General features: G+C 39.2%; 1 protein-coding gene across 1 annotated transcript; it reads left to right on the top strand.

The window, feature by feature from the left end:
- Positions 1-16490: 16490 nt before the first annotated feature.
- LOC149146669 (small ribosomal subunit protein uS17z) lies at positions 16491-20285 on the top strand. The gene is made up of 6 exons (XM_089446662.1): positions 16491-16798; positions 18084-18124; positions 18215-18315; positions 19486-19630; positions 19720-19809; positions 19904-20285. The coding sequence occupies exons 1-6, from the start codon at positions 16787-16789 to the stop codon at positions 19995-19997; spliced, it is 483 nt and encodes a 160-aa protein (XP_089302788.1). The 5' UTR covers positions 16491-16786; the 3' UTR covers positions 19998-20285.
- Positions 20286-24459: the final 4174 nt, after the last annotated feature.

Raw genomic sequence — 24459 nt, 5'->3', positions numbered from 1 at the left:
TAGGAGAATACCTATCAATTCATCAAATGTAGGAGCCTTTTCCATGGTTGCAAGTCTTGTTAAGAACATTTGATAATCATCCAACATTCCATTTAATGTAATTATTACTAGATCATTGCTTGAAGTATTTTCAACAATAACACCAAGCTTATCATGAAATTCTTTTATTCTAGAAAGAAAGTCACTGATAGTTTCATTTACCTCCATTTTAATTGAGAAAAATCTCTCGTTTAACAATAATACTCAATTTGAATTTGAATTTTCATACAACCTTTTCAGTGTATCCCAGGTTTCTTGAGATGTATTGCAATCCTCGATGTGTAGAATAATGTTGTCCTTTACAAACATTCTCAAGAGTACCTTTGCCTTGGTCCTTTTGTGTTCCCAATCCCACACTGAGGTTGTTGGTGATGCTAGTTTGGTTTCAACTCCAAATGCTATCGATTAAAAATTATAGCCTTCCATTAACATCTTCATCTTAAACTTTCAATTTGAGTAAATTTCACCATCTAGCTTGGCGGACTAATTTAAATATGAATCCATCGTGTTTAGATAAAAAGACATCAGATTTTATCTCTCTCACAAATGTCCCCAATTAAAATACCATTCACTATCCAAATCTTAGAGAATGCATAAGATCTAAGTTTTATTACACCAAATTATGCTAGATCACTTTTGGTATCAATGTCACAGAGGACATCTATTTTAATACCAGGTGGTGCCCACCCATTAGGTTTGAAAAATCACACATGCTATATCCCACCATTTAGGTTTTGGCAAAGATACCAACGCCCAAATCCTATTGTGTGTGCCACATTTCTCAATCACACAACCTCCTCAATGTAAGTGCATCAAAATTCCTTTGGCTTTGTCATCTTTGACATGAACGAGGATGAAAAATCTTCTGTCACTATTGTGAAATACATGCGAAAAATCACCAATTGGGTTTCTTGGTTCAAAATGCAATGTGACCATCTATGCTCTAGTTACTGGGGCTGTTGTGATGAAGCCAGGGACATTCTATTTCCAAGAAGTAAACCAAAAGCTCTCTTACACTATCATGTTTTTCTCCAAGACTATGACAACTTTATGCCCTTGCGAGCTTCGGGTTGGTCATATGGATGGACATAGTACACAAAGTTAGGAGCCCCATTGTGTATAGTTGGCAATATGACATAGGGTTTGGCTTGAATCCTTTGCCTCTTATTATTTGCATCAAACTTCTTCATGTGGCTTCACATCTTCATAATCCCTCATGAAGATCTATGTAATAAATACATAATAAAAAAATGAACTAGAAATACACAGTATTTAGAGTTGTGGAAACCACAAAAAATTAATCATGCAACAACTTTCTTTCCCATGCAAATTGCACATTGCCTTTATCCTTAATTGTTGAATGCATGTTGCAAATCAAATTTTGCCTTTGCACCTTAGATGGATTGGCACTTGAATAGGTGGCTCCTCCTCTTTGACCAATCACATATTTGAATTAAAATTTTCAATGCAGATCTTACTTCAGTGAATCATGTCATACACTTAAGGTGCTCATGTTGAGAGACTCACACATAACCTTGCTCTGATACCAAATAATAATAAAAAAGACCTCAATGAGAGGATTTATTAATTAAAGGCTACACACATACATATAATAGAGTCCCATTTTATAGCAATCAGATCGATAGATTATATAATCACAACAACTTGTACGACAGTGACACCTATGCAACTCCAACTCACTCTTACATTGGAATACCACACATTTTAGAACATGACATTGAAACTATAATAATCTATAAACTTTACTTCTTATCTCTAAAAGATCACTCCTCTAGAATTGTTTTAATGGACAAACTTAAGGAAAAAATACAATTGTTTGCCTTTAGTCTATATATTATCTTGATTTTCTATTAATGTCATTAATCCCATGGATTTTGATTCACATATGAATTTCATTAATAGAATGATTAAATTGATGGAAATCTCGTGGAGAGGATTTTTTTTTTTTTTAACAACTACGGTTAATGTATTTATTGCCAAAAGTGGAGCAAGCTCCTATTACAATCGACAGTAGCTTTTAAAAACTGAGCAATGAGAATGAGCTGATGGTAGTCCCTTCTCCTATGCTTATATTCAAAAGTTATGTGAGTTCTTTGGCTTTTCTTGTTTTCTATCTCACATTTTATCTCTAGGAGAGCAAATTATGTGACCTTTTCCTTATGCTTTTCTTTATGTTGTTCCTTAAGTTTGTCGTTCCTTCTGCTATTATTCGTTCTGCTTGTTGTTCCTTCGGCCTGTTGTTCCTTCAGCTTGCTGTTCCTTCGGATGTTGTTCCTTCGAACTGTTGTTCCTTTGGCCTGTTGTTCCTTCGGGTGTTGTTCCTTCTGATGCTATTCCTTCGACTTGGTGTTCCTTCGGCCTGTTGTTCCTTCCGATGTTGTTCTTTCGATCTGTTGTTCCTTCGGCTTGTTGTTCCTTCGGCCTGCTGTTCCTTCGGGTGTTGTTCCTTCGGCTTGTTGTTTCTTCAGATGTTGTTCGTTCTGTTGTTGTTCCTTCTGATTGTTGTTCTTTCTACTATTATTCCTTAATCTGCTTGTTGTTCCTTCTACTGTTGTTGCTATTGTTCCTTCGGAATTTGTTCCTTCTGCTTGTTGTTCCTTCTGGTGTTGTTCCTTATGTTGCTGTTCATTCTTGTTGTTGTTCCTTCTGCGGCTAATCCTTCTACCATCTGTTGCTGTACATTCTGATGTTGTTTCTTCTGCTTGATAGTCCTTGTGCTTATTGTTCCAACTGCTTGTTGTTTGGTGATCCTGAATGTGACTTTCAAGGTACCAAATACCACTTTGCCTTTGAAAAGCAGATCTACCTTCTGTAGATTGTCTAAGGCAAAGGATGAATCGAGAAGGGTCCTCCATTAAGGCTAAAATTACCTTGAGGCAGTGGGCAGGATTTATTTGCCAACGAGTCCACTTTTTTGTTTAAATCCCGCAGAATATGGTATGAGTCGACTGTGTTGAAGTCTTTCAAAGCGTTTCGAATTCTCTGCAAGGTTTTGTTTAAAGCTGGGTTAGTAAAATAATATTTCGAGTTTAAGAGCTTTATCAGAAGCTCCGAGTCTCCGAATATTTGGATTGATTTGTAGTCTAACTCCTTCGCAATCTGGCAAGCTTTTAGGAGGCTGTAACTCTCTGCTTGATTGTTCAAACTTATGCCTAGGCCCCAACTGAAACTAGTTTTTTCCGATCTGTCTGGGGAAAGAATCAATCCCCCTGCGCCTGCAGTGCCTGGATTCCCCTTGGACGCTCCATCAAAGAAGATAGCGGCTTTTGGGGTCCCCTGCCACCACTTAAGAAAGTGACCTGTAGTGAGACACAGGTGCTAAGTAGGATCTTTTATCTGTTTGTTGATTGAATCTTTCCTTTCTCCTGGCACGCAGGGTCCTAACCACGCAGAGACTTCTGCAGATAATATAAAGGCAAAAGTTGGTTTATCTATTATTTCCAACAATAGAGCTTTTACTTTGGCAGCCACTTCCACTGATTTTGGGATCCTATTGTTAAAAACGCACTCATTTCGAGCCAACCACACTTTCCAACAAAGGCATTTTGGAATAGCTTGCCAAATGTTTTTCCAACCTTGGTTTTTAGATTTTTTCTCAGAGTTTTGATTTGCCCAGGAGCTGTAGAGAGTAACAATTGAAATCTGGGAAGGGGTGGGTATGTTAAGTCCATGTAGGACCATCTTACAAACTTCTTGTGTGAAAACACAGTCAACCAATAAATGGTCAGAGGTTTCGATAGTAGAAGTGCATAGGCAGCATCTAAAGGGCCCGTGGAAGCCTCTTTTATTCAGATTTTCTCCTGTTAGTGCCTTTTTATGCATGAGTAACCAAGTGAAGAAATTCACCTTTGGAAGGCAAAAGGGAGACCAAATGGATTTCCAGAGCTTCAGAGTCAGCAAAGATGCGTGTGTGGCTTGTAATGAGGAGAATCCTTGAGCTACTGTATAAATTCTGGTTCTTCCCCACCCCCATTTATCTTTGGATGTACGATGGACTGGGGCGAGGCCAGAAAGTGCTGCATAGAGCAAGTTTTTTTGAGTTTCCAGAGGGTCAAGAACCCCTGGAAAAGTCCATCTTGCCCAATTCCCTTTGCTGTCCCAAGAACATATGTCTGCAAGCCAGAGAAGTCCTTTGTTCACTAGCCAAATTTTTAAATCGTTACAGGAATTTAGGGTGGCCAATGGGGCATTCCCTTGAATGGTGTCCTCCCAAAGTAATGTTCTCTGCCCATTACCCGGTATTCTGTATAAATGTTGTTGTATATGGTCGATGCTTCTTCTGACTAAATTCCATATTGTTGTTCCTGTTGGAGTAGAAGAAGTTATGAGGTTTCTCAGGGAGCCTCCCTTTAGGTATTTCTTCCAGAGGATGTTGCTGACATGATGATTTTTATCTGCATACAATTTCCATATGATTTTTCCACCAAGGGCCAGATTTGCTAAGCCTGGATCCCGTATCTATAACCCACCTTGTTGGAGTGGTCTATTCAGGATATCCCATCTTACCAAATGTAACTTGCTCTGATTGCCCTTGCCCCCATTCCATAGGAAGTCCCGAAGGAGTTTGGAGATCTATTCCGTGATAGACTTAGGAGCTAGCAGAAGGGAAGACTGGAAGATGGGAAGGGCGGAGAGGACTGCCTTTATCAAAACCAACTTCCCTGCCTTTGTTAGCCATTGGCCTCCCCAATATGCTATTTTTGCTTTTATCTTGCTAATTACTTCAGTCCATAGGGAGGGAGGGCTTGGTCCCAAGGTTAAGGGAAGGCCTAGATATTTGATCTTTTCCCACTTGTCATACCCAGGGAATCCCAATATGCAGGCAATTCGAAGGATAGTTGGGTGATCTACATTCCAGCCATAAACCACACTTTTTCTTTTATTGATCAAGGCTCCTGTGATTAAACATAAGTGTTGAAGGATTTCTGCGAAAGCCTTTGCTATCTTAATCAAGGCCCCTCCCAAAAGAGGAGAGTCATATGCAAAGAGGGCGTGATTTATAGGGTCCACCCCTCTTGCTGCCTTAATACTAGAGATAGTGCCTACTTCCATTTCCACTGTCAACTTTCTGCTTAGGGATTCTGCCAACAAGATATAAAGAAAGGGTGACAATGGGCATCCTTGGCGTAGCCCTCTAGAAGCTTGGAAGAAGTCAAAAGGTCTGCCATTGACCAGGGGGCTATCTAAGGTCTGTGGGTGCAGGCTTTTATCAAGTTGACAAAATCAGCACTAAAACCGAAGGAGAGGAGGATTTTATAGAGAAACGAGAGTTTAACTTCGTCAAAAGCATTTGACATATCCAACTTGATGAGCATACCTTTTTCCTTCTAAGAGTGGCTAGAGTGGAGGGCTTCTTGCACTTGGATCACATTGTCTATGAGGTGCCTTCCTTTGACGAAACGACCCTGCAGAGGGGAGATCAAGTTCCCTAACAGAGGCTTGAGTCTATTAGCTAAGAGTTTGGCAAGGATCTTGTAGGAGGCATTACAAAGAGAGATTGGCCAGAATCTGTCGAAAGTCTTAGGGTTAACTTCTTTCGGGATAAGGGCAAGGAAGGTGGAGTTGGTGCACCCTCCCACTTTGGCTTTCTTTTGGAAGGCTTTTATCATTATGAGAAGATCGACTTTTATTACTTTCTAGCAAGCTCTGTAGAAATGTATGGTGAAGTCATCCGGCCCAGGTGCTTTATCCAGCTGCATTAACCAAATGACTTCAACTATCTCTTTTTCAGAAAAAGGCTTCGTTAACCCAGCATTTACATCTATAGTGACAAGAGGGGGGATGTTTGACAGAAAGTCAGCAGCCAGGTCGTCATCGGAAGAACCATCCTCCTGGAACAGATTCTAATAATGGGTTGTGGTTGCCTGTTTTATGAGAGACTGTCCTTTGATAACTTCCCCCTCCCTGTTGGATATTTCAGAAATGTGATTCCGAGAGAGACGGGCTCTGCATTGTCTATGAAAAAAAGTGTGTTTCTGTCTCCAGCTTGGAGCCAGAGGCTGCGAGACTTAAGGCGCCAGTATTCCTCTTCTTGTCGAAAGGAAAGAAAGGAATTGAACTGGGCGTTTTGTTCGATGAGTAGCTGTGCTTTGGTGATTTCAGATCCTTCCATGCCTAATTGAATCTCAGCTAGAGCCTGGACTGTCTTTTGTCTATGGCTCGTAGGAGTGGAAAGGGTTTTTTTTTTTTGCCCAAACTTTTAATGTAGATTTAGTGTGTTTGATTTTCTGTTCCCACACGAAGTTGGGGGATCCTTCAACTGGTTGCGCCCAAACGTCAGCCACTATGTCCATAAAGCCCTCTCTCGATACCCAAAGAGGGTTGAATCTAAAGGGAATAGGGCCCAAGTCCTCCTCTTTCTCTATCAACAGCAAGATGGGGTTATGATTAGATGTTATTTTGGGCAGGATTTTTGAAGAGATTAAATGCTTCCCCTCCAACAGAGTACTTTGAACTAGAAACCGATCTAAACGGGTAGCAATGTTGGCATTACCAACTCTATTGTTGGTCCAGGTATAACGACCTTTCTTAGGTTTGTGGTCCAAAAGGTCCCATTCGAGAATCAGAGACTCCACCGAGGCATGGAAGGGATCTTTACCCCATACTCCGCCTTTTTTCTCATTTGGGTCTAGAGTGATGTTGAGATCCCCCGCCAGAATGATGTTTTGGGGGGCATAGATTTCTAGGAAGTCTGAGAGAGAATTCCAGTAGTCCTTCTTTTCCAAAAAATTAACAGGAACATAAAGATTGAAGAGAGCTAGAGAAATCTTACTTGGGAGGTGAAGAAGATCTGTATATATCCAGTGTTGGGTTGCAAAGGAGATTTTAAGCTAGAACTTATCCTCTGACCATAGGGTTGCAAGGCCCCCTAAAGTACCTCTGGCACTGACCACTTTTCCTGAGTTCTTTTTCCATTTGGTTCGACTTAAAGATAGAAGAGCATCTTCTTCTATCTTTGTCTCTTGGAGCAGGAGAATGTCTGAGATTTCCATTCTTAATAAGTCTTTTACTACTTCAGCTTTCAGTGGGTTTCCCAGACCCCTGCAATTCCAAGAGACAATCTGCATTATTTACTAGAGGGGGGCAATGCAGACCCACCCTTTAGGGGTCTGGTCCTTGTGTTCCTGCATAGTGACATTTCGATTGTGGACTGACTGCTGTGCATCTTTAGTCACTCTGCCTCTTCTTCTCTGATCTCCTTGCGAGACTTCCTTCCTGCCTTTTTGTTGGATTGCTCGAGGGGTTCATCTTTAGAAGAACCAGGACTATCTATCAGCTTTTTCTTTTTGGTCATTTCTGCATAAGAGGGTGGGGAAGTGGCGCCTATTGGAGGGCCTTGATTTTCCTGTTGGATTGCATCTATACAAGGGGTTTCTGGAATGGCTTCTATAGTTTGTTCCTGAGATCCTGAGTTTATTTCTGTGTCTGTTGTCTATTCCATATTCTGTTGCACCTCTCCCTCTTCAAGTTCTGGTTGGTCTTCTGGAGGGTTTAGAGCAGCAAAAGGATTTGTTGAGATGGTGGCCTTTGCTATGGCTTGATCTTCGGTTAAACTCTTCCCAGCAGAGGGTCCTCCAGTCTCTGGATTCCCTCCTTTCCTTTTCGCTCTGATGGTCTGTTTAGTTGTGGCGGTTTTTCTGGCTTGTGTCCATTGTTCGCCCTTTTCTTTTTCAGATTCTTCCTCAATTTTCTTCTTGCAGTTTTGTGCGAAATGACCATAGCCATGACAATGTCGGCACTTGAAGGGGAGTTGTTCATAATCTAGTTCCTAAATGTGAGACCAGCCAGCTATGGTCAACTTGATCACCTCAGGCAATCCTATCTCCAGATCGACTTCAACACATATTCTGGCACACGAATATTGTTCTCTCCTTTCAGCCCTATCAATGTATTTTCCTAATTTGTTCCCGATTGTTTCCATAGATTTCGAGTTCCAATGCTAGGGTCCAACTCTAACCCCCTTATTTATGTAATAGGATCGAGTCATAGTTATAGTTAAGTAAAAAGTCAATAAAGCCCATATTAAAAATTGTAAGTGGTTGACCCGCATTTAAAGAAGGGACCACAATTAGTTGCAAATGGGCCATGGTATTAGATAGATGGTACTAATAAGAACCATGGTATTGACCCATGGTATTGCATGTATGAATCCTATATAAAGGATAGAGACTCCCCTTGAGGAGCATCGTGTCTTATTTTGTAATTGAGCCCAGCTCTATTGGAGGTTGCCCCCTCGAAGAGGCAAGTGAACATTGCTTTCCTTTCTAATAATAAAAATACTTGTTGTTATTTCTTATTGTTCTGTATTTTGGGTATATTTCTTCGCATATTTGGTATTCTGGTATCTTCTTGCAGGTCAAGAGCATAACAAGTGGTATCAAAGCACTTTCCAGGGCTGGTGGGATCTCCATTGTTAGCGTTTTTTTTTTTTTGGCTAGAGACGTGTTCCAGCGTCTTTAAACCACGGGATCTGTCATTGAGAGCATAAACCTACGGATTTGAGGAGGCATGCACGTAGGAAATACAAGAGGTGGTCACGCTTGTTGGACTCCCTTGTAACCCCTGTGGGTACCCCTTCGAGTAGTAGTGCATTAGACAAAACCGCGCATGGACCGTCTTCCAAGTACCCTCTGGGTATATCGGAAGCCCCCTAGGCTCTCTTAAAACCTCGCCATAGATAAACCGTTGGCCGTCTTGCTGCTACAGTACACCGAGAACATCACTCGGGGAGATTACTCGCGCGTATGATAGGGTAGTTGGGTTGTATGGCTAAGTGTACAGTTGATCCTCCTTGGTTAGTGCCCTGAAAGATTGGGCCGAGTACTACTGTCAGACCCTTATGTATATTGCGATCTGTAGCACCTAACACTCCTTGAGACCATGGTTCCCTTGTCTCTTTCTAGATCACGCATCATCTTTGCCATATCAGCTCTAGCAGGTGGGGTTCTGTCGCAGCCGCAACAATCAGTTCCGCCATTTAGATCTATCAGATCCGCCAATCAGATTTATCAGATCCGCCATTAAGATCTAGCTGTTGGGTTCCGTAACAGTCGCCACAATCAGATCCGCCATTCAAATCTAGCAGCAGGGGTTCGATCACTGCCACATTCCTACTCATACTCTGCAGTTGAAGGTTAGCCGACAGATTAGACTATTTGTGTGGGCCCCTATACCTGGGCGTGATTCTCGCAGGACATTGGGCAGAATTGACTTTTCTGGGATTCAGCTACTGCAATATTCCTAAGCGAGGAGTAAAACTCCTTTCGGAGACTTAGCCCATAAGAATCAGGTCGACAAGCTAAGCAAGGTGGTACCATTCACTTGTTAGCGTCAAAAATTTCAGGTGGTCCCAAATTTTAAGTGCACCGGATAGGTGCATGGTACAAACAAGAGCTCAAGCTATGGCCAATGAGAAGATCGACACCCTTGAACAAAAGTTAGACGTAGTACTGTCGTCGCTCAAGACCTTAGCTGACACACTCACAAATGGCAAGTCGGAGGAACACTTAGAGGCATATGCTTTCAATGAAAACAATGAGGGCGAGTCTAGCCATTCTCTTCACCTCTTTGGCTACCACCAACAGTCCCAGATGCGACCACCCAAGCTGAACGTGTATAAATTTTATGGCTCTCATCCAACCACATGGCTAGCACAAATGGAGCAATATTTCACACTGAATCACATTAGAGACGATGCGACTCAGATTAGTGTGGGTAGCATGTACTTGGTCAATGAAAGATGGCAATGGTGGCAGTGGCATCAACGTTGCTATGGAAGGCCCGTGACTTGGCAGACATTCTCAAAAGCTCTTACGGATCGCTTTGACCCTGAATCTAATTTTTTGGGTCATCTCACTAACCTCCGATAGACAGGAACAGTGAACGAATATATTACAGCCTTTGAAGCCTTAGTTTCGCGCAGGAGGTCTACACGATCAGTTCTACTTGGAATGTTTTGTCAGTGGTCTCAAAGAAGCCATACAAGCCCACGTCCGACTGTAACACCCAACCTCATGGCTGGATTCTAGCAAGATAGCTCAGGAAGTAGAACGTGCGTTAGTGGCCCAATCCAATCGCCCAAATTTCATAGCCAAGGGTCGCCCCACCTAGGCTCAAAGCACCACCTAAACACTCAAGGTTCAAAAGGTGTCACCAACGGAAATGGTGGAAAGAAGAGAGCAAGGATTGTGTTACTGCTGTGATGAGAAATACTCCCTTGGGTATAAATGCAAGGAGCCCAAATTCCTTCAAATTGATGCTACTGATCACAGTTCATCGGAGGAAGCCCCACCACTTGAGGAACCAGAGGAGGAAGATGAGGACAACCAGCCGGACAATGCACCTGAAGAACCAGTTATCTCGCTTCATGCCTTGGCAGGGATTTCTTCTCCCCAAACTCTCAAAATCAGAGGTTTTATTAAGCATCGCCCTGTAGTAGTCTTGATTGACAGTGGCAGTACGCATAACTTTATCCATCAAAGAGTCGCGAAAGCAATTCATTATTTTGACAAAGCAGTCTCTAACTTCCAGGTCCAAATTGCTGATGGGGGGACAATGAAATGTGAAGGCCGCTGTGAAAATGTCAAACTTCAAATGGGGGATTATCAGTTAAAGACCCACATGTTTGCCATACACATGGGAGGGTGTGACATTGTCTTGGGTGTTGAATGGCTTCGCACACTCGCCCCAATCACAATGGATTTCCATGAGTTATATATGAGCTTTAAGTAGAACAACCACACACATACCCTTCGCGGACTCTAGACGGGTGATCCCTCTATCATCAACTCGCATAGGATGGAAAAAATGTTAAAAAAGGGCCACCATGGAGTTATAGCCCAATTTAATGCCATCTAGGCCTTCGAACCCACTTCTCTTCATATTCATCCTGAGATGCAACAGATCTTAAACAACCATCTGCCAGTCTTTGACAAGCCTCATGAGCTTCCACCCTCGAGAGGGGAACATGATCATAGCATTACTTTGGTCCCAGGGGCCCAACCACCAAATGTGCACCCATATAGATATCTGTTCACCCAAAAGAATGAAATTGAAAAAGTCATCAAGGAACTCTTGGAAGCAGGCATCATTCGTCCTAGCATTAGTCCTTATTCATCGCCTGTGGTCATGGTGCTCAAGAAAGATGGGGAATGACGTATGTGTCCAGACTTCAGGGCCCTCAACAAGTTGACGGTCAAAGATAAATTTCCCATCCCGATTGTCGATGATTTGCTGGATGAATCAACTGGGGCTCAATTCTTTACTAAGCTCGACCTTCGCTCGGGCTATCACCAAATTTGCATGAAAGAAGTAGACATTCCAAAGACTGCTTTCTGAACCCATGAAGGCCATTATGAGTTCCTAGTCATGCGATTTGGTAGTTGTAATGCCCCATCCACTTTTCAGAGCCTCATGAACCACCTGCTTAAAATTATATCTCCGAAAAATTGTCCTTGTTTTCTTTAATGACATCCTCATCTATAGCCGCACCTGGGCCACACATCTTCAGCATGTAGATCTGCTCTTGCAACTACTCCGGAAGAATAAATTATTTGTCAACATGTCCAAGTGCTCTTTTGGCATGGAAGAAGTTGAGTATTTAGGCCACATTGTGGGGCGTGAAGGTGTCAAGGTGGACCCCAAAAAGATCCAGGCAATGCAGGATTGGCCTCAACCAAAGACCTTGAAGAGCTTGAGAGGATTTTTGGGTCTCACGGGCTACTACCGCAAATTTGTCTGTAATTATGGTCGCATTGCTAGACCCCTCACTCACCTCCTCAAGAAAAATTCATTTCTTTGTAATGATGAAGCGCAACAGGCATTTATAGCTCTCAAACATGCCATGTGTTCCACTCCTGTATTAGCACTACCTGACTTCACCAAATCTTTTGTGGTTGAATGTGATGCTTTAGGTACGGGTATTGGGGCGGTCTTAATGCAGGATGGTCGACCCTTGGCCTTCATTAGCCAACAACTAAGTGGGACAAATCTGGGACAATCTACCTATGAGAAGGAGATGATGACCATCTTACATGCAATAGATACCTGGCGACCTTACTTAATGGGGCAGCGTTTCCAAATCCGCACAGACCATCAAAGCCTTAAATATTTTTTGGAGCAACGCCTATTCTCGCCAAAATGCTGGGATATGATATGAGATAATTTACAAGAAAGGGTGCAAAAATTTCGTAGCAGATGTGTTATCATGCCAATTTGAGGAGGAAAGCACCCTGCTCGCAATCTCCCTTCCCATTCCAGAATGGATTGAAGAGGCTCGCAAGGAATGGTTTTCACATCCTTTGCTCTCCCAACTCATTAATAAATTGCAGGCGGATCCAAATTCCACATCAGGCTACTCTTGGCAGGATGAGATTCTTTTCTATAAGGACAGAGTCATGATATCACCAACATCCACCCTCAAAAATCGAATTTTGGTGGAGTTGCACTCATCTCCCATTGCAGGCCATTCAAGCTTTCAGAAGACTTATGCTCGCACTCGACATTCATTCTTTTGGACAGGCATGAAAAAGGACATTCTGACTTTTGTAGCTGTGTGCGATGTATGTTAGCGCCACAAATGAGAAATAGTCAAATCCCCAGGCACATTACAACCATTGCCCATCCCGGCCTCAATCTGGACGGAGGTTTCTATGGACTTCATTACGGGTCTTCCGAAGTCAGTCATCATGTTGGTTGTGGACATACTTTCTAAGTATGCTCATTTTTGCGCCCTACCCCACCCTTTTACATCGACTTTGGTAGCTCAATCTTTCATGGACCAGATCTTAAAATTGCATGGCATGCCCACTTCCATTATGTCTGATTGTGACCCGATCTTCACCAGTAACTTTTGGCAGGAACTCTTTAGGCTAAAAGGTACCTAACTACAACTCAGTACTTCTTATCATCCCCAAACTGATGGTCAAACTGAAGCAGTCAACAAATGTCTAGAGACCTACCTTAGGTGTTTCACTTCAGAAAAGCAACATCTATGGGTACAATGGTTATCTCTAGCTGAATGGTGGTATAACACCAACTATCATGCCACCACCAAAATGACTCCATATGAAGCAGTTTATGGTCAACTCCTTCCTTCACCTACTTCTTATATCAAGGGATGCTCAAAGGTACAAGCAGTGGATCAACTCCTACAGAACTGCACAACCATGCAGGCCCACCTCAGAGAGAATCTCCATCAAGCTCAAAACCGCATGAAGCAATAGGCAAATCAACATCGTTAAGAACGCCAATTTCAAGAAGGGGATCAAGTATTTTAGAGGTTGCAACCATATAAGCAAACATCACTCAAAGACAAGGGTTGTCAGAAATTATCTCCAAAATTCTACAGACCGTATCAAGTACTTCAGCGCATCGGAGAAGTCGCCTACAAGCTAGCTTTGCCACCACTGCAAAAATCCATCTAGTCTTCCATGTCTTATGCCTCAAGAAAGTGATTGGGAACCGTTTCCAAATTCAAACCAGTCTACCTGAATTGGATGAAGAAGGGTCAATCTGGCTCCAACCTGAATAGGTTCTTGACACGCGAGAACGACACCTGCGCGGCCGCACAATCAAGGAAGTCCTCGTCAAGTGGAAAGACACCTCTCCGGAAGATGCGACCTGGGAACCAACCACTATCCTTCAGCAGTTTCCGTAGCTTCAACCTTGAGGACAAGGCTATTCTTATGGGGGAGGGCATGTTAGGGTCCAACCCTAACCCCCTTATTTATGTAATAGGATCGAGTCATAGTTATAGTTAAGTAAAGAGTCAATAAAGCCCATATTAATAATTGTAAGTGGTTGACCCGCATTTAAAGAAGGGACCACAATTAGTTGCAAATGGGCCATGGTATTAGATAGATGGTATTAATAAGAACCATGGTATTGACCCATGGTATTGCATGTATGAATCTTATATAAAGGATAGAGACTCCCCTCGAGGAGCACTATGTCTTATTTTGTAATTGAGCCCAGCTCTATTGGAGGTTGCCTCCTCGAAGAGGCAAGGGAACATTGCTTTCCTTTCTAAATAATAAAATATTTAATGTTATTTCTTATTGTTCTGTGTTCTGGGTATATTTCTTCACATATTTGGTATTCTGGTATCTTCTTGCAGGTCAAGAGCATAACATCCAACAATGAAGAGGAAGATGAGGTAACCATACCCAGACAGGGACGATTGAAGAAGTGTCCTGGGAAGGATCAAAGTCCAGCATCCATTTATTCAGATAGAGCCCATGGGGGCCCATGAAATATGGATTGTTTCGGAAAATGAGATCTCGATCTTCTGCTGATTCGAAAACAAAAACATAATAACCTCCGCCTACCATGTGGCTTTGGATTCCTTCAGAGACAAGGGGCCTCCAGTTTTGCTGGACCCATCCATCAATAGCTTTGGGAGAGCGCCAGAGACCCGTGAATTGTCCAATGAGCCCTCGTTCAACCAGGTTCAACACAGTCTGACATTGGTGTTCCACAGGCAGCTCTATTGAAGGGATGGATTCGACTTTCTTAACAAATTTCTGCTGTTTCGAGTTTGCTTTCCTCTTGCCACAGAAGGCTACCAATCTCTTGAAGGCGACAATCTCAGGAGGGGGGCAAGAGGGGCCCCCTACGACATCCATACTAGTTGGACTCAAAATTTTGATGAGAATGCTCACCGCGCAGAGCTATCTCCACACACTGGATGGTCTCAGCAGCGGGAGGCTGCCGAGAGAGCCCAGCAGGAGCGATGGCGGCTAGGGGCATGCTCTAGAGCCAAACCCTAATCTTGTAGCAAAAAAAATATATTAGTTCTAATATTTAACCCTTAATATTGGGGTTTAATCTCGTGGAGAGGATATTTTAAGAAGTAGGGTGGCCATTTATTATGAAAGTTTGTTTGCATATGTTTAATTTTTGGATACAAATGCATCACCGTGTTCATTGTTGGTAAATTTAATTGGCGAATTATGATAAATCAACATGGAGTATTCCACATAGCAAGGATGGTGGATCTTTGTACATTACACGTTCTTTTGACCTCGACTTCTTATTATATAGCTTACATGTACATCAATCACAATAAATACGATGATCAATCTTCATCATTAGCCTATAAAACTAGACCACAAATTGCCTAAGATGAAAGTGAAGGGCATGAGAGTGTTTGTCCATAAAATAATTAAAATGATTTTTAGATTAGTATAATAGTAAAGGAGAAGTTTAGGAGATAATGATGTTGTTAGTGAAATCAAAGTGCAACTCATAGATGCTCTACAAGCTTCCCTTGCTACCATTTTTAGATACTCTAGGATCAAAAATATAGCAAAATAATGCAAAAGAGGGATAATATCTAGATCTCAAGAGTGGAAGATTGAAGTGTAAGAAAATGATGCCTCCACTTATCAAGACCATATTTGGCTAAGTAATGAATATATATATATATATATATATATATATATATATCTATATCTATATATATATATATATATATATAATAATGTGAAGCAACATCAAAATGATAAGGGGATAAATATTGGATTCAACAAAATTACCAATGTGAAATATTGATTTCTAAGACCTTATCGAGTTTAGATAACATCAAGATTGTCTCAATGCAAGGCCATTTTGGTTATCAAAATCTAGTATACTAAATCTCTAGTCCAATATAAAGTAAAATTGGCAATATAATCTCATAAAAAAAGATCATAGACTAAACATCTCAAAAACAATAACATCATTTTTTGAAAAAACTAAAAAAACATAATCCTTATTAATTCAATTTTTAGAAACAATATTGATTTAATCAACATTAACATATAAATAATTGTAAAATGTAATAGTAATCATTAACTTTTTTTTAAGATAATTGTAAAATGTAATAATAATCATTAAATTTTATAAACATTGAAAACTATAAAGTTAATTTTTTTTAAGGTAACTAATAGTTCACGAGCTTAAAAAAGTCATTAAAAATTTCCAATTGCCTTTCAAGGCGATCAATGATACGAGACAAAAAAATATAATAAATCATATACAGGAAAAAAACACATGTACCATTAATAACATAAAAAATTGTAGTTCATGAGCTTAAAGAAGTCATTAAGAATCTCCAATTGCCTTTCAAGGCCATCAATGATATGAGAAAAAAGAATAATAATACCAGGAAAAAAACATATACCATTAATAACATTAAAAAAATATAACGTCACCATATTGCATTTGAAAATTAATGATTTAGCCTATACCCAACATAACTCTTTACATTACATGCTTTATTTGATTTATTTGTTATTTTCTGGTATCTAAACTCTTTACATTACATGCTTTATTTGATTTATTTGTTATTTTCTGGTATCTAAACTCTTTACATTACATGCTTTATTTGATTTATTTGTTATTTTCTGGTATCTAATTTACGAGTCAGCTAACTGTTCAATAAAAATTTTGTTGTGTACACTTGGGGGCTAGCAAGCGCTGCTTGCATACATAAAGCCATATACAAACTTGCTGCAAAATGCAAGTCAACTTTTATGACGCCTCAATAGAAACCCTAGAGATATTAATTAGTTTATCCCAATTACCAATTAGGGTTTTGACAAGAAAGGAGGATCGAACTAGGGTTTATAGGGATTAAATAACCAGGGTTTCCATTTTCTACTCTTTTGTTTGGAACTTCTCAGGTAGGAGCGGGAGCGGCCGAGGCCTTGAAATGCGAAGTTAGAAACCTTGAATTCCTGCAGCCATGGCAGAACAGGTATTCCAGCTCTATTCCTTCAAGGCTTTTCATGGTTTGTTTTATGTATTTTGGATTTTTTAGGGTTTCCGCAGAATAACAAGTGAGTTTCTGGAGTGGAGAAGATTTTGGTTTATTGAGCTCTTTCAGATTCATGTCGTTTGTATGGTAGCTGTTGTTTTTCTTACATTTGTTTGGCCGACAATATCCAGTTTTTGATAAGGAAACCCTTCTTTTTCATCCTGTCTCTCTTCCTATGAAAAATGTGGGATTGGGGCTTAAGCTATTTGCAGCGGTTTTGTTTTGTATGACTCTAGCGCTGATCAAGGTGACATACATTGCAATTACCAGTTATTTCGCATTGAACTGCTGTCTGCCCTATTTAGAAAGTGAGAAGGTTGCGTTGTTTGTGGACAACATTCTGCATAGGTCCCTTGTTCTGGCTATATGCAATAAGGCAAGGATCCAGGGCTCTAGTCGTTGGGGTATTCACTCCCTGCTGAGATTCACTTGAAATATGGCTAATGCAGGGATTTGTTTCGTTGGCAAAGTTTTGTATGGCGTTTGTTTTTGTGTGGAATGGTTCAACGCATTGATTAATGCCCCAGATTTGATAAGTGTTTACTGGTTAGACCCTCAGTAATCTGGGGTGTAGAATGGCCAAAAGCTATTTTGGTCCCTTGTTAGTCTGGCTTGGAGGATTCGCGTTAGACTGTTTGGTCCTTATTTGGAAACTTTTGGAAATATCATAAATTAGTAAACAAATTTTCCATGATTCCAACTTTATTAGGATCTTGTTAATAATAAAAACAAGATATTCCAATGTGTTGGTGCCTTAACTGGTCTTTTTTTCTCCAGTTTTCTTACGAACGGCCAGCTCAGGATTTGCCCAAGACTTTTATTTTTTTTAAACAATGGGGATTTGAGTTTAGACTTTATTACTTTTATCAAACGGAGTTCTTGATTTTGTCATGGTTCCTTTGCGTGTTTGGAGTTGCAAGCTCATGTTAAAGCTATTAATCACAATGCAGGGTCTGGGTATATATGTAATATTGGGATAAGCTCTCCGATCATCCATTCTATTATTCTATCGCTATGCTCAAATATTGGTGGATGGGTATATTTATAAAAAAGCAGTTAACCATAACAAGCCCTTTTAACAGAAGCCAAACTCCTTTTTCCAATATTCTATGCCACTCTGAAGCTTGTATTTGTGGTTGAACAGTGAAAACGTTGTTGTTAGTATTGTCATTATTATCAACTAATGGGACATCTCTGATACAAATTCCTTGTATTGTTTTCATAGACCGAGAGAGCTTTTCTAAAGCAACCAAAAGTCTTTCTCAGGTAATCATATTGCAGTATTATTTGATTTTATTTCATGTTTAGAATCTTTTGATTTGCTTCTCTTTTGATCCTTAATTTATATTGTTGCAGTTCTAAGAAGTCTGGGAAGGGGAAACGTCCTGGAAAAGGTGGCAACAGGTTTTGGAAGAATGTGGGTCTTGGCTTCAAGACCCCCAAAGAAGCTATTCAAGGTATGGTGATTAAATTCTGGGCAGATTTGATTATTGCGATATATTTTGTTTGTATATATTATTGTGCATTTAATTGTTGTTTCTATTAAATTATCCATTTCAATGCCAAAATGCTTCCTTGTAGCAAGGTTGCACGAGTAAGAAGACATACCAGATATAGAAATGGTGCAGTTGTTATGAATTCCCAAAATATTGTTTGTTAGTATGGGGGTATGGTTGAATGAACTCAGAATGGTTGAGATCATATCTGCTCTACTAACAACATATATTGGGAACTCGATGGGACAAGAATGCTTGATTGTGGCAACGAACATCTTGTGACTATCTTAGTGCTACCCATTACTTGGAGACATTTTAGTGTCCTATGTGGGCATCGACCATCTTGGTGTTTCTCCCAAGAAGACTGAAGCTGCATGCCACCTGCATGCAAGGAAATTGCCATGATTCCACCCATAAGATTGAAAATTATCACCCTCTGGAAAGCAGGGATCCTGGTGCCATTTGAAATGTCTCCGTGCTTGCCTATTGAAATGTAACTTACTTGATCCATGTGTATTGGACTCTGGAGAAAATTCTAACACTGCCTTTTAGTTGTTTCCCATAAATACATTTGAGGTTGAAATACATTTTAAGTCTTCATATTTAAGACTGAAAATTGACTCCATCATGATAAAAACACAATTAAAGCTGTAAACAAGAGCCCTTTATAATTTAGTATAGACTAGAACAGGCTTCTCATGCCCAATACATGCATCAATCACTTACCAGGTTCACACTTTGCTGTAGATCTTTAGCTATCAATCCATATGAATTAATTGAATGCAGAATCACATTTCTTTCTTATTGTTTACCAGAATATATAGTGTCTGTGAAGTCAGGGAAGTAGCTGCTGTGATTCAAAAATAGCTATGATGAATCATCCAAATTGATACAATAAAAAGTCTTTTTGTAGGATGTTTTGAATTCTTTGAACACACGTTGCGCAATCCTCTTCGTTTTCTTTTTTGGTTTCCACTGATTGGGGCAAATATTTTCTGGTTGGTGCATGTTATTTTATATTGCTGCCGTCATTCTTAACGATATTTGTCAATACAAACGAATTTGCCCGTTATAACTTTTTTGTCTTCTCCACTGGATTGTGTAAACTAAGTTTTCTTGGTTTTTATGTAGGGACCTACATCGACAAGAAGTGCCCATTCACTGGTACCGTTTCGATAAGAGGTCGTATATTAGCTGGAACATGTTACAGTGCTAAAATGACACGGACAATTATTGTCCGTAGGGACTATCTCCATTTTGTCAAGAAATATCAGAGGTAACTAGAGAACATTATAGTGAATTGCAATTATATTTCTGTACAGTTCCATTTAAGTAGTAATTTTTGAATGTATGCATACTTAACAGATATGAAAAGAGACATTCGAACATACCAGCCCATATTTCACCCTGTTTCCGTGTCAAAGAAGGGGATCATGTTATCATTGGGCAATGCAGGTAAATCTATTTATGGGAGTATCCACTAAAACCTGTGACTCTTTTTTAGTGTTTTTATTGGTTGTTAACATTTTATATGATTTGCTTGTATCAGGCCCTTGTCCAAGACTGTAAGGTTTAATGTTCTGAAGGTGATTCCTGCGGGTTCTAGCAGTGGTTCTGCAAAGAAAGCCTTCACTGCTATATGAATCCGTTTTTTTTTCCACTAAGTGTGATAGAGTGGGCTTTGACAGAGTTGAGGGTTACTATTTTATCATTTTGGTCAAATTAATTTTGTTAGTTTAGTCTTTCTTTTGGTTACTGTGTTGAATTTTGAAAAAGATGTACGGCGCATGTTTACTCTCTGTAGTTGAAAGTCCACCGTTCTTGGATACTTTTGTTTTGGTTTTAGCATCCAGTAAACCTTTGAAGGCATATTCTTCGAATATATATATTTTTTCCAATAGCCAAATATAAACGATGTCATATTTATTTTATTATTTATGGCAAGGAGTTTCGCTTTTAATTATTTCTTTAGGTGACATTCGTGTGCTTTAAGCTGTTGTCTTGGTGATAATAAATATTGCTATCAAATGATCAATAGGTGTAACTTTCTCAGCATAACTTTGAATTTATGAAGGTGCCTAAGACAATCTAGTTATGTGATGGTTGCCAATAGTATTTCATGTGAAGACGTTGAAATTTAATTCACACAAGAGGTTTGTAATTTGCGTGGATTTTAAACTATACGAGGTGCAAAGAAGGATTCTTGCTGAGTTTTTTGTACTGATCGAATATCAAGGGTTCTAGGCGTTGTGAATCCTCGTCATTATTTTGATGCTTATTCCATTTTCTATATCACTGGATGCAACTGTCTAGGCTTATTTTGGGGGCTTATGTGAAGTAAAGTTTATGGGCATTCAAGGGTCCTTTCGGATTCTTTACTGGGCCACTTTAATACAATAATCTCTTATTCTCGGATGAGAAAAGAAGCCATACAAGCAATTTTAGCGAATGCCCAAAAATTTTGAGATGATTGAAAGATGACTGAAAATAATGAAACAGTCATGCCCATGCAATTTTACTATATTTAACCGATGTGTGTTGATGAGGCGTTGTGCAATTAAATCCATTTAGTATCAGTATGCATGTCCGTGTGAGAGAATCTTACAAAGGGGATGGGGGTTCTGATATCCAAATTTGATGTCTAATTAATGTGTTAAATTATTTCTATAATTACCAAATTAAGATGATTGATATAATTGCAATTATTAAAGCATCGAATATGTCTTTTTCATATTGTTGTGTATAAAGAAACTTTTGTGATTGAAATTCTTTAGTTTGTATAGATTATTTTAACTCGTGATTAATCAAAGGGCGAATCGTTTTGGATACTTCTGATGGAATTAAAATATGATTGTATAGTCATTATATTCTAGGCTATTTTGGATCAACTAGTTTAGAAACATGATTAATAAAAAAAGGGTCAAGAGGGAATTGTTTTGGTAATTTGTTATGGCATCATGTATATATATTATATATGATAATACTTTTTATTGAGTGTTTGCCTCGATACTTAGGGAATCATAATAAGTAGATCTGATGATGCACTATATGTGTTGACAATAGATAAGTCATGTTGTCTGTACGGTCTAGATAGTGAGTATTACAAACTAACACTTCATTCTATGAACTGTAATTCATTTCTTCACACAATTAATGGTATGAAAAACCAGACAATGCTTAAGTATTGCAATTGAATATTCTAAATCAAGGAACGAGTTCCTCCATTTATAGGCTCATGAAATAACAAGATGCATCTAACTTTGTTTCCTGTGACTTTTAATCATTTCAATGCATTTAAACAAGACAATCAAAATCAGTACAGGAAATATGAGTCTTCACTGGTGGCGCATGTAGGTGAATGTGAGATCTCAAGTTTTACCCAACGTGTACTTAAAACAATTAATCTTAAATCTATAGCACAAATACAATTTGAACTAAGAAAGCATCACTTGTAAAATAAAATTGGAAAGACTAAACTATTTAATAACTTAAACAAAGGGAAAACTTGCCTTGATGGCTTTAGTGGGCCCTTGCCGATCTACTAGGTAAGCTAAAGACTTACAGAGCTAAGAAGTAGAATAACACAATGATTTTAACAATCGTTGTTCATATTATTAATGAAAAAAAAGATTACAATATTAACATTACAAATCTCAGAGTGCTTTGTTTCCAACCTAATCTCCCTTCTCGGATCTCTCCAAAGACGAAGAGATTAACTATTAACCATTCAAGAAAGATTTTGATTAACTTAATTGTTCAACATACCTCTTTTTTATAAGGAAGAGGGTTATTACAATAATTTGTATAATGAAATTGAAATTACATTTCTAACTTTGTCATCATGAGGAAGTGGATCTTGGGTAACGAAGTAAATGAGATGTCTTCAACAACTTCGTTGGTTCCAGAGTGGATTGTTTGTTGAAGCACTAAGTCTAAAGATGAAGTATGGTACTGGAATCAGACAGTAGACACTTGCACCAGAATAGAACAATGGAATACAGGCATCAACATCGAACAAAGAATATGAGCACTAGAGTTAAACGTTAGAACAACTGGAGCAGTTGGTACCAGAATCAAACTGTGGAGCAATTTGGTTACTGTAATCGAACAATGGAATGGTTGTGGTGAGCGCATTAGCCAAAATCTCGGGTCACGGGTCAAGTGTTGGATGAGTGCACGCGTGTGGTGAGAAAGATTGTTGAGAACACAACTATGGTTGAGTACTAGATAGGTGTGCAGGTGGTTAACGAGTGCAAGATTGTCGAATGAGTACTGGATGAAATACCAGATTATTGAGCTTCCCAAGTATCGGAACACTGAACTAGCTGAGTACCAAAACGCTGAATTGATAAAGTATTGGAATGTTAAACGAATCTGGAAGAGTAGAAAATCCAAAGATCTATGTGAACCAATCAGAGAAATTAGAGAGTAAAAGATCAAATAATGATATTTTTATTATAAGAAAACATAGAAATTGCATTTTGAGATATAGATTACCGCATATTGACATCAATCCAGTCTAGATTCTAGTGGGGTCAAGAATTTGTGACAATTCTTTTAAAGGTGCAGCGATCACTAAATGACCCATGAGGGTGGAATAAGGGATAACATGCTTAGATTAGGATCAATTATTTAGTTTATCATTACCATAGCCATCCCATTTGATCATACAAAAAGAATTTTTTTTCGAAGGTAAATGGTCTAGGATTACTATAGGACTAGCAAGTAAAGGGTGATAAAAAAGAGGATAATCATATGTCATCGCACAATTAATATGAATCCTTAATAGCAAAAAGTAAAAATATTGATCTTATACCTCCATTACCAGATTACACTTAAAACATTTCTTTCAGTATCGGATGAATGCCGAGAATTTCTTCAGTACTTGATGAACACAATGAGCTCCTTTAGTATCGGATGAACACAGAGAGCTTCAATACAAGATGAACACAGAGAGTGCAAATGTCTTAGTGAAATCTCCAAATTGATATTTTACAGGTTTTCTCTTGTAACTTGACGCATTCTGAAGGTCTAGCTAGAGTAAATAATGATAATTGCGGACGCTGTATACAAATCCATTTATTGGAACAAACAAGGAAATGAACAATACACATTGGTGCGAGAATTAAAAAAAATGCAATGGAAGAGGTTGAAACTGAAGCAAAAGAAGTCACTGATCAGGTTCCAAGGTTCTGTAATGAAAAATATTTTGGAGTTGTTGGATATCTTCCTCTTCTTGAGATCAAGCTGACCTTTGTTTCTTGTTTCCATTTCCATTTTATTGGGAAATCACCTAACTACTACTATTCTGTGGATTTTTCTCGAGCCCAGATCAGTGAATGCTCGCCGGTGTTTTCAATTTTAAGGAGTCTGAAAAACTTAAAGAAAACTCCATTCACTCTCTTGTGGATTTTTCTCAAGCTCAGCTTAGTTCATGCTCGATGGTATTTTCAATTTTTAGGAGTCTGAAAAACTTAAAGAAAACTCCATAAGCCCCCTTTTCCATAGATAATCTACCAGGGCTGGATAAAGGAATAAACCTACTCCTGGCAGATGTTCTCCTTATTGCTTATCTACATGAGAACACATTCAACTTTTGTATTTGTTAGTAACACAAAAATCATCATATACATTAGCACACCTATATACATATATGTACAAAATGAAATTAATTATGCAGTAAAACTTACAGAGGTGGATCAGTGAGAGGAGGGTTCCTCTCTTCGACCAGTTGTATTCCAGAATTCTGAAGAACATGATTGGCAAAATCCTCTTTTGATAGTGGCTTGTGATAAACTTTCAATCGATGTCCATTAATGACAAAAGAGGTCTTCTCTCCATCAATAGTCTTGATTTTCACTGAGCCATTGTCGTACATTGTCTCTGTCTCTATCTAGTAAGGTCCAAGCCATCTAGTTGACAACTTCCCTTTGAACTTTTTAAACCTGCTGTCGTATAACAAAGCCCAGACGCCAAGTTGAAAACGTTTCTTTTTGAGGAACTTAACAGGGGGATCCTTCCTCTTTCTTCTTGGCTTTTTAATGCAAAGGTCCCTTACAATCTTGGCATAAATTGGAATATCCTTGATGGCTTGCAACAAGGGTA

This window comes from Pinus tabuliformis, chromosome X (assembly GCF_031772625.1).
Source record: "Pinus tabuliformis cultivar Carrire ecotype Pingquan chromosome X, CPIR1, whole genome shotgun sequence".
NCBI lineage: Eukaryota > Viridiplantae > Streptophyta > Pinopsida > Pinales > Pinaceae > Pinus > Pinus tabuliformis.
This window is presented reverse-complemented; position numbering and strand designations above follow the sequence as displayed.